Genomic DNA, 11,554 nt, shown 5'->3' with positions numbered 1-11,554 from the left:
CTTTTGGAGTTAAAATGTGTAACAACTTTTTTTAAACTGTAATAATATTTTTTTAAACATAACATGTAATAACAATATTTTTAAAACGTAATGTGTAACTTGTTATCTATCTTTGTATTTTACCGAGACATAGACTCTTGGAGTTAAACACTTTTACGATAGAGCTAAAAGTTTAAAATCAAAAAGGAATTTGACATGAAAATGGATATGTATTGAAAAATTATTTGATGTCAACGTTACTGTTAGGATGAAATGGATTTGGACAAAAAGATATATCTAAAATCCTTTAATTTGGATAATTAGCTTTTGGATTATTTTAGTTGCTTTTTTTAGCAAAAGAAAATTAAAATGTACTGGTATTATAAAAAAAAGAGTGAGGAATTGAATCCATCAAAGCAAAATTGAAAATCAACAAATTGGAACTCAATGTTACTAACGTTAACACACTTTTCAAGCCTCCCTACAAACAAAGTACAATTTGCCCATGACATGGAGAATGGCAACCAAAGCAATGAAACCAATACTCATGACAAGCATGACATTTATGGAGATCTTGAGCCTTGGTGTATCATCTGTGTAAAACTGAAGCATAGTCCCGGCAACCCCTCCCGAGGCCATACTGCTTGTCGTTCTTCTCCTCTTCATGCTTGCAGTTACTACTGCACTTCTTCTTGGTGGAGCTATTCTAGTTGCCATTTTTGTATTGACTCAAATTTCAGATTGTGTAACTTGAATATCGAGAGATTTCATTTGGAGTAATTTTGTTCAAAAATATTTTCTTTTGACTAAAAACAGTTAAAATTAAAAAAAATTATTTTAAAAAATAATTTATTTTTTAGAGATAAAAAAAATCATCTCTAAAAAGAACTGAGTAAGTAATAAAAAATGCAGAATCTCAAACCACATCAATCGATTGATGAGTTTCTGCCTGTAAATAATATAATGATATGATGCAATATGTGATTGCTATAAAAAAAAGATATAGAAACCGAGAATGGAAATGAGGTTAGGTGAGTCTCTCTCTCTCTCGATGAGTGGAAGCCACCTAATTGGGCAAATGGTATTGAGGAGAACAAAGCCACAGATGGACACAATGTTAAGAGAACCATCATGGTTTAAAGTGTCTAAAATATGTTTTTTATCCCTAAAAATTCATTTCAACTTGAACAAAAGTATCAAAGTGAGAGAAAAGTCTTAAAAGAGGTCTAGAAAAGCTCAATTTTTTAAAAATAATTAAATTGTAAAATAAAAAATTTTGTCTTTTTATTAAAGATTCTTATTGTCTTTTTATAAGAAATTAATTGAAAATTTAACACTTTTAACTTTACGGTAGTAGAAATAAAATACAAAATTTTATATGAGAAAATAACATAATGTAAGAGATGTATGTAGAGTTTATCTTAAATAATTTAGGTGTTCTAGATAGTTTTATTCTCTTCTTTTGTCTAGCAAATTCTATCGAAACACCAAAACCTTTTGTGGCAAGTTGATTGGGATGTTAGTCACGCAATCTTAAAAGCTAGGATTTTACTTTTGAATTCCTTCGCTTCTCATCAATTTCTTTTTTTTTTTTTGTTATTTTTATTCATATATAACTTAAGGTTATACAATTGTGATAAAAATATAAATTTAGTGAGTGTTGTGGACACTATTTTTATTCGAGACAATTTAATTATATAGTCTAATTTGATTTTAATTTTTTATCTTGAATTAAATGTAATTTTTAAATTTGTTTAAAGCAACTAAATTCCCGAACTCACATGTTACAGCATGACTATTTGGATTGCAAGAAAATAGAACTACCTGTTAGAATCTCTTGTGCTTAGATGTGAAATGGGTTTTGCCTTTAAAATGAAAGAAATCGGGCAAAGGGGAAAGGAGGCGTGAAAGCAAGGGAGAACAGAGCAGTAGGCAGGCCTAAGTCTATCTCCAACGTTTGTCGCCTACGCATCTGCAGCGAAAAGAATTTCCGTGTAGGAGAAGTATTAACACTCGAATTTTTTAATTTCACATGTAGGATTAATTATAGTTAAAATAATATTCTAGAAAATGTCTTTTATGTTTCTTGTAATGCGCTATTCTCTGTAAAATCAAGAGGAGATACTACTTTTAAAAAAATTAATTATACATTAGCATGAAAAATTTTAAACCTTACACATTAGAGCGTTACCACGTCTCATTAAGATGCATTAATAAAAAATTAACAAACAAATTAATTATGAAATAGACATATGATAATTAGTTAATCGCTAATTAATATTTTTTGTCAGAAAATAATAATCAATACTTTGTAATTTTAATTGGTACCTTTATTCATTAATTGAGTTTAAAAATAGAGGAAAAAAGGAGGTTAAGGGGACTCAGATACGGAAGATATGTATAACCAGCTAAGAATCCCTAAAAATTTGATATATGTGGGTTCACATTTAATTCTGTTGTTGGGTGGGTCAAATACTTTACTACATTATGTTCAATCTCGTCTGTTTTCAGCCATGGGAACAGCTAGCATGACTGCATGAAGTCCCCCATTCAGATTAAGCCTTCCATTTTCACACGTAACATTAACGTGCCATACATATACGATTGCAGATGTGTATAAATATAGCTGAGAATATATCTTCAGCTAATCAGATTGATAGGCAAAGGAAAAACTGTTGGGGAAAGGGAATTTGAGGGAAGAAGGGGAGCTGTATAGCTATGTATAATCAGATTGATATGCCCAGCGGCGTAGAAGATATTTTTTTGTGATGAAGTGTCTATTTTGAAAACTAATGAATCCGTTTAAAATTTCGACTAAAACTTAAAGGGTGGAGATATTTTACCCCAGTCACTTTCGAACTTTCATAAGGTTTAGAAAATGACATTCTAGCTACTTTGAATGTTTGTTCGTGTGGCAAAAATATTAAAGTGTTTGAATTAAAATACTTCCTGTATTCCACTTAGAATATCTTATATATATATATATATATATATCAACGCTCCAATTTTTTCTTTGATTTCACATGTAGGATTAATTATAGTTAATATACTATTTTAGAAAAGGTTTTTTTTTTTGTAAGGCACTATTCTCCGTAAAATCAAGAAGAGATACTATTTTAGGGAAAATTAACTATACATTAGAGGACAGGAATTTTAAACTTTACAAATGAAATTATAGAGTTAACACACGTCTCATTAGGATGCATTATTATAAATTAATAAATACATTAATTATAAAATAGATATATGATAATTATTTAACCGTTATTTTTTTACCAAAATAGTAATCGATACTTTGATTACAAAACATTTTGCAAAAATATTACTAGTCGCGACAATAAATATCAATTAACATTCTCCTAAAATATTATTTCTTAAAACTATATTTCCTTATACAACTTTAATCAGTACCTTCATACATTAATTGAGTTTAAAAATTAAAAAAAAAAAGGTTAAGACTTCAAGATATGCATAACCAGCTAAGAATGCCTAAAAATTTAATATTTGTGGGCTCACATTTAATTATGTTGTTGGGTGGATCAAATACTTTACAATAAAAACAGTGTAAGATATTGTTTTTTATTTAGAGAAAGAGATTCGAAGTATTTTTTTTGAGAGATTATTCATTAATCTATGAGCCAAATCTTCATATATAAATATTATAAGATATTCAATATTCTTGTCTGTTTTCAGCAACGTGGACAGCTAGCCTGAGGTCCCCCACTCAGATTTAGCCTTCCATTTTCACACATAACAATTGCTGAAATATATATGTCTTTAGCTCATCAGATTGTTAGGAAAAAGGAAAGGGAGTTTGAGGAGAGAAGCTGAGCTATGACCATGTTGCTGCAAATTGTTTTTCCACCTACTTTGCTCCATACTGCAGCATCAGTATTTACTCTAATATTGATGGCAATCCTTGGGTTGTTAGAAAAATTTTAAACCTTACACATTAGAGCGTTACCACGTCTCATTAAGATTCATTAATAAAAAATTAACAAACAAATTAATTATGAAATAGACATGATAATTAGTTAATCGCTAATTAATATTTTTTTGTCCAAAAATAATAATCAATACTTTGTAATTTTAATTGGTACCTTTATTCATTAATTGAGTTTAAAAATAGAGGAAAAAAGGAGCTTAAGGGGACTCAGATACGGAAGATATGTATAACCAGCTAAGAGTCCCTAAAAATTTGATATATGTGGGTTCACATTTAATTCTGTTGTTGGGTGGGTCAAATACTTTACTACATTATGTTCAATCTCGTCTGTTTTCAGCCATGGGAACAGCTAGCATGACTGCATGAAGTCCCCCATTCAGATTAAGCCTTCCATTTTCACACGTAACATTAACGTGCCATACATATACGATCGCAGATGTGTATAAATATAGCTGAGAATATATCTTCAGCTAATCAGATTGATAGGCAAAGGAAAAACTGTTGGGGAAAGGGAATTTGAGGGAAGAAGGGGAGCTGTATAGCTATGTTGCTGCAAATTGTTTTTCCACCTACATTGCTCCATACTGCAGCATCAGTATTTACTCTAATATCAATGGCAATCCTTGGGCTATTAGAAACAGGAGGGATACACTTGCAGTATTCCAAATTCTCCAATACAACTAGGATTAATGTTCCCAGTAGAGTTGGTATGTTCCTGATCTACGCTCCAGCCTTCCTCGCCGGTCTTGCTTCCTTTTGGCTTTTCCCACATGGGGACGTTAGATTTCTTTTCCTCAAATCTGCTATTACCATCCATTTCTTCAAGAGAATTTTGGAGGTACTTACTCTCTCTTTCTCACACACTGCATTTTACAGGATTTTAAGATCATGTCTTGCCCTCCAAACAAAACTATTCTTCCTGTGTATAATAGTTGGATCTTTCCTCTCACTCAATTTAATATGGTAATTAATTTTGAAATATTGAGTTTTATTACAAAGTTACTTAATATAATTCGCTTAAATATTTAAGATAATCGATTATTTTTTTTAAAATTGGAGAATAAGGATTCGAACATTACTCTTTAGATCGAGGATCATATATCAATTAATGAACCAAATATTCAAGTGTAACTAACCACTTAATTTAACATGCTATACAATTTGAGATATCTGAGTTCTTTTTTTTCTCTAGTGTTTTCTTACCCATTCTATGTGAAAGCCAAAATTAGAATTATAATCAAATAACTATTAATAAATATTATGTAATAATTCATCATCAAAGAAATATTCAATAAACAAATCAAATAATACCAACTTAAAATTAGATTAAAATCATATATGATGAAATTAAAAAAAATCATGTACGATGAGATTTAAATCGAGAGTAAAAAATTTTGAAACTTTCTTTCAATGGTTGAAACAATATATTTTTCTTTAATGGTTTTTTTTTTGTCAACTTGCACTATTCTTCTAGACTTGTTCACGTGCAATCCGATGGCTTTTATCTGAGGGTTGTGTTAGAATATAAATAATGGAATAATATAATAGTTGAACTATATATTGCAGGTGCTTTTTGTTCACAAATACAGTGGAGTGATGGGTCTTGAGTCAACGATAGTTATACTTGGTACTTACTTTACACTCAGTTCGATCATGATTTACGCACAACAACTCACACAAGGACTTCCAGAGCCATCGATTGATTTGAAGTATCCTGGAATTGTGTTATTCCTAATAGGAATAAGTGGTAATTTCTACCATCATTACCTTCTCTCCAAACTAAGGGCAAAGGGCTCCAAAGATTACAAGATCCCCAGAGGTGGTTTATTTGAGTTGGTGATTTGCCCTCACTATCTTTTTGAGATCTTAGGCTTCTTGGGAATGAGCTTAATTTCTCAGACGTTATATTCTTTTTCTGTCAGTCTAGGCTCTGCTATGTACTTGACATGTAGGAGTTATGTCTCCAGGAGATGGTACCTCTCTAAATTTGAAGATTTTCCAAAACAAGTCAAGGCCCTTATTCCATATGTCTTCTAGATATATTAATGAAGGCTCAAACAGAAATTGGTCCATCACAATGTTATGCAAAGGAGACTCGAACTTGTTTGTACCAAAGAAATCCCTTAAATACTGTTCTCTTATTAAACACCTTTATCTCGGTTTTTGTTTTATTTAACACTCCCAAACTTGTTTTTAGACTGTATCTTAACTATAATCAAATACTTGATTCGTTATTTAAATTTTGGAAATTTATATTTAAATATTCAAATTTTATTTCCATTCGTTAATTTGCATATGAAATTAACACTGTCAGTCAAATGAATGATGCATCCAATTAAAAACATTAAATAGAATTATGAGAAGTAACATCTTGAAACACGTGCTATGTTGTTCGAGTAACACTTTGAACCATTAATGACTTTCCTACATATTGTATATTCTCTGAGGTGAAGCAGTTATGGATGTTGATCCTGTCCTTGTTGTATGGAACATGAGAAGAGTTTCATTTTGGAGTAGGGGAAGAAGCCTTGTTTTTGGGATTGTCATCGATAATTTTAGCCCATTGATCATCCTTTTTGTCGACAAAAAGATAGATTTAAAAAACGTGTTGAACGGGACTCTCCAATTCCTTGCTTATCCAGTAAAGAGATCTTGCAATGGTTGGATTCAATCCTTAATATCACATGACGGACAAATGTTGGAGACCAGAAGCTTCCTAGTTTCGATCAAGCTCATAATTGTGTGAAAAAGAGTACTCTTTTGGACTCACCATATTAGCATATGAATCTCATTCGTCACAATTTGGATGTAATGCATACTAAGTGTAATGGGTTTAGAAAAATATTCAATAAAATAATGGATGTTAAAGGGAAGAAAAAAGACAATGTTAAGGCTAATCAAGATTTCGAGGTGTGCTATAGGCGACCCAAATTGAATTTGATTGCGAATAATGGTAAAATTTATAAACTGAAAGCCTTGTTGTTAGCCTTAAGTTACATCATATTTTGATTTGGTAAAAATCACATGTTTTCTTGAACTTAATGTTAAGCATTTGAAATTGTCTCAAATACATTTTTAATCCCCTAAGGTTACATATTTGTTTGAAAAGCTATGCATAATTAGAAAACACTTTATAAGCTTTCGAATAATGCATATTCAGCTAAGAATGCAAGAGCAAACATGCCTTGAAATGTTATTTAGTTGTAAGAACAAGGTAAGGAGAAAATAGCTAGAGAGAAGCACTGAAAAGCTAAGGAGACTTTAAGACACAAGCCAAGAGTCGATCCTAGATAAGCTCGAGTCAATCCAAAGGCTAAAAGAGTGCAAAACATGAAGATTATAAAGCCATAGTCAACCTTGTTCTAGAAAGCTCAAAAAAATCAAGTTTTGAACAAACCTAGTCAACCTTAGACCAAACATAGTCGACCTTGACAAGTCAAAAGTAAGGAAAAGTCAACATTACACAAACATAGTTGACTATGGAGGAGTGATACTCCAATATCAATGGCAATCCTTGGGTTGTTAGAAACAAGAGGGATACACTTCCAATATTCCAAATTCTTTAATCCCAAGTCTGCACCAACTAGGGTTCATGTTCCCAGTAGAGTTGGTATGTTCCTGCTCTATGCACCAGCCTTTCTCACCGGTCTTGCTACCTTTTGGCTTTTCCCACACGGTGACCTTGGATTTCGTTTCCTCAAATCTGCTATTACCATCCATTTCTTTAAGAGAATTTTGGAGGTAATTAGTCTCTCTTTCTCTTACACTGTTCCCATCCTATGCTCTCGACACACTGCATATTACCTGATTTTAAGTTCATGTTTTGCCCTCCAAAAATAGCTATTCTTCCTATATATAATAGATGGATCTTTCCTCTCACTCAATTTAATATGGTAATTAATTTTGAAATATTTAGTTTTAATACAAAGTTATCTAATATAATTGGCTTAAATAATTAAGATAATCAATCACTTAATTTAACATGTTATTAAATTTGTGATATCATGTTTTTCTTCTTTTCTAGCGTCTTTTTACTTAGTCTATGTGAGATAAAATTATAATTAGAGCCAAATAATTTTTATTAAAAAATTATTATATAATAATATTTTTTTAAAAAAAAAAGATTGTTACCTATCCTTGGAGGATAGGATAAAATTATTATATAATAATACATCATCAAAGAAATAATCAATAAACAAATCAAATAGTACCAACTTAAAATTAGATTAAAATCATATATAATTTAAGGTTTAAATGAGAGTAAAAAGTTTCAAACTTTCTTTCAATGGTTGAGACAATGTCTTTTTAATCTGTTTTTGGGACTTGCACCTATAAGTGAATTGGCTTTTGTTAGAATTTAAATAATGGAATAATATTAATAGTAGAACCATATATTGCTGGTGCTTTTTGAGGATAATTATACTTGCTACTTACTTTACATTCAGTTCGATCATGATTTACGCACAACAACTCACACAGGGACTTCTAGAGCCATCAATTGATTTGAAGTATCCTGGAATTGTGTTTCCTAATACGAATAAATGGTCATTTCTACCATCAGTACCTTCTCTCCAAACTAAGAGCAAAGGGCTCCAAAGATTACAAGATCCCCAGAGGTGATTTATTTGAGTTGGTGATTTGCCATCGCTATGTTTTTGAAATCTTAGGTGTAGTACCCTGTATTTTAATACAGTGGCTAATAAAGTTTACGGATACCAATTGAGGTTGATTACTGAGTTAAAAGGGTAATTTAGAAGTGAACTCGTGAAATCTCGACCTCTATAAGCAGGCAACTAGAAGTAGAAGCGATAATGCAGATCAAGGGTAATTTCGTAATTTCTCTTGGTGAGCTCCTACGAGTGGGGTTTTTGATGCTATTAAGGTTTAAATAGGCCTAATTAATGAATAAATGATGTGTAATGATGAAAACACGAAGAAAACTAGAAGTGACAATAATTTTCACAACAGGGGCAAAATGGTCATTTTGCACCTCGAGTCAAAATTTTTAAGTTTTTGTAAACCCGAGTAGTTTAGATCATTGTGGACCTTATCCCAGTGTCAAAAGAGTAAAAAGATTGCACCAAGGATTGAATGAGAATAAGTTAATGTGCTAAGGGCATTTTCGTAATTTCAAGTGGAATGGATAAGCTTGAGCTATAAATATCTTTTTCTTCCAGAAGCTTCTTCATTCTCCAGCAGCTTCTTCTCCTTCTTCTTCTTCCATCTCATGTTGCTTCCATCCTCCATGGAAGCTTGCTTTGCAACTTCCATAACTTTCTCTCTCTAGCTCTAAATTTCATGCTTTTGCCCACTCTTTCATACGATTTTTCATGCTCTTCCACTTTTACACCTTAAAACCCTCAAAAAGTCTTTGTTCATCACTTTCTCTCACTAGTTGAAAGTTTTAGAGAGAGAAAGAGAGACTTGCCATAGTAGCTTGGAAGCTTTTGAAAAAGAATTCAACTACAAAAAAAAAAAAGAAACCACCAAGGTGAGAAATGAGTTAGAATTTGATTTTAAGGTGTTAGAGATGGCTAAAAATTTGATTTATGGGCTGTTATATTTTTTATAGTTATATTGTGGGTGATAGGTTCCAACAAGGCCTTACATGTCCGTTTGAAGTAATAATCGAAGTTAGAGTTGATTAGAGGTTCAACAATCCCGGTGAGTGAACTTGCATTAAAAAGGTTTTGGGATGTGTATACAAGTATGTTTGATTGAATTCCTAAAGTGTTTTATTTGTTTTATCTTCAAAACTGGTGCCTTGGGAACAAGCCTTTGAATAAATTGTTTCTATATGTGACATGTGGCTGTTATGGATTGTTGTACTACTACGTTATATTGATATATATATATATATATATATATATATATATATACGAATAATGTTGTGTAATGATATTGACTCGGTTATGTGCGAGTAGGAGTGCGCATAAGCTGTTGCTGACTCGGCTATGTGTGAGTGGGAGTGCGCATAAGCCGTTGTTAACCCGACTATGTGCGAGTAGGAGTGCACATAAGCCGTTGCATATGAACTGATGATGATGGGAGGGTGTGCATGATGATTGATATATTTATATATACATATATGGTATATGGCTGTAATGCATGTGAAATTTTGGCATGTTGAAATTGGCATGATGAATCTTGAGAATGTCCCATTTTCTTGCAAATTGAGTTTATTGTAGCAGCAAATGGATTTTTAGTGCAAAAGAGGCCCATTTTTCACTTTGGTGCCCTGCTTCTCATTGCAGCGAGAAACATTCTGTTTTGGTAGCCAGAAACTCGCTGCAGCGAGAAACTCTTAGGTTCTGATGCAGTTCCTTTACTTTGATGAAGATTTTGACCATCTTCCCTTCCGAATTAGGAAAAGTGGTAAACATCAAAGTTGTATCCCTACCTCTTATCTTTCTAATGGTTAAAAAATCAGGTCAATTGAACTTCTGTAACGGAATATATGCAAGAAAAACTGAAATACATGCAAACTGATACTGTTTCTCGCTGCAGCGAGAATGTACTTTGTTGCAGCGAGAAACATTCTGTTCTGCATGCTACCCTATTTGATTTTTGACATAGTTTTCACCCATTTAATTTCATGGATTGATCATGGGTTTGTGAAACACTATGAGGGTATTAATTAAAGTTTGAAATGAGGGGTTTTTAGTAAGAAATTAAATCAATTGCATTGTTTTTTAAACAAGTGCATCATGATTTTCAAATTCTTCCTATTGATTGCTTGTTCCCTTCTTATGTTCACTCACTGAGTTTTATACTCATGTTTTTAAACTTCATGTTTTCAGATTTGAAGGCAGTTGGAACCTTGATTGAGTTGTTCACGTATGCTCATCTTCTTGATAGGTACTATGGCATCTCAATAGTTGTATCTTCACCTAGAGTCACTTCGCTGACAAACAAGAGTTTTATGCTTGTGTACATGTACAAGTAATGAAGACCAATAAGATTCATGTTAAAAATCAAATATGTATATTTGATTACTGATGCCACTGTAAGGTGGCAAATGAGTGATACTATGTTAGCATAATACAAATGTGAATAGTGGATTGCTATAAAACGTTACTGAAATGTTTATAATTGAGAGTTGAAATATGTGGTTTTAGAATGATGATCAGGTTTGCATAAAAAAGCTTGCTTGGGCTTAGTGGGCTATGCTCATTGGGCCCATGTTCCGATCATGGCTTTGTATTTGGGCTGTGACACTAGGCTTCTTGGGAATCAACTTAATTTCTCAAATGTTGTATTCCTTTTCTGTCAATCTAGGTTCTGCTATGTACTTGGCAAGCCAGAGTTATGTCACTAGGAGATGATACCTCTCTAAATTTGAAGATTTTCCTAAGCAAGTCAAGGCCCTTATTCCATATGTGTTTTAGATATATTAACCAAGGCTCAAAAGAAAGTTTGGTCGACCACAATGTTATGCAAGGAAGACTTGACCTTGTTTGTACTAAATATATTCCTTAAAATTTATTCTCTTATTAAGTACTTTTATCTCTATTTCTTTTATTCGATACTTCCACACACACCGATCTTTCGTGCTTTAATTATAGCAAAAGAGTTCATAATTAGTTCACATTTAAACAATGCAGATACTAAAGTCCATAAAATCACTAA

At 32.0% G+C, this 11,554-nt stretch overlaps 1 protein-coding gene and 2 pseudogenes across 1 annotated transcript; 2 read left to right on the top strand and 1 right to left on the bottom strand.

The window, feature by feature from the left end:
* Positions 1-450: 450 nt before the first annotated feature.
* On the bottom strand, positions 451-696 carry LOC148760430 (protein transport protein Sec61 subunit beta pseudogene; annotated as a pseudogene).
* Positions 697-4,401: 3,705 nt separating this feature from the next.
* Positions 4,402-6,165, top strand: LOC18586906 (uncharacterized). The gene is made up of 2 exons (XM_007010490.3): positions 4,402-4,763; positions 5,492-6,165. The coding sequence occupies exons 1-2, from the start codon at positions 4,470-4,472 to the stop codon at positions 5,960-5,962; spliced, it is 765 nt and encodes a 254-aa protein (XP_007010552.3). The 5' UTR covers positions 4,402-4,469; the 3' UTR covers positions 5,963-6,165.
* A 1,264-nt stretch (positions 6,166-7,429) lies between these two features.
* Positions 7,430-11,313, top strand: LOC148760429 (uncharacterized; annotated as a pseudogene).
* The last annotated feature ends 241 nt before the right edge of the window (positions 11,314-11,554 follow it).

The sequence above is a fragment of the Theobroma cacao genome, chromosome 10 (assembly GCF_053813885.1).
Source record: "Theobroma cacao isolate CCN51 chromosome 10, ASM5381388v1, whole genome shotgun sequence".
Taxonomy (NCBI): domain Eukaryota; kingdom Viridiplantae; phylum Streptophyta; class Magnoliopsida; order Malvales; family Malvaceae; genus Theobroma; species Theobroma cacao.
This window is presented reverse-complemented; position numbering and strand designations above follow the sequence as displayed.

Excerpts from the sequence above, each read along its gene's own strand:
- LOC18586906 (XM_007010490.3), top strand. The coding sequence starts at position 4,470 with ATGTTGCTGCAAATTGTTTTTCCACCTACATTGCTCCATACTGCAGCA. Across the intron at positions 4,764-5,491 it reads TCTTCAAGAGAATTTTGGAG|GTGCTTTTTGTTCACAAATA; the intron begins GTACTTACTCTC and ends TATATATTGCAG.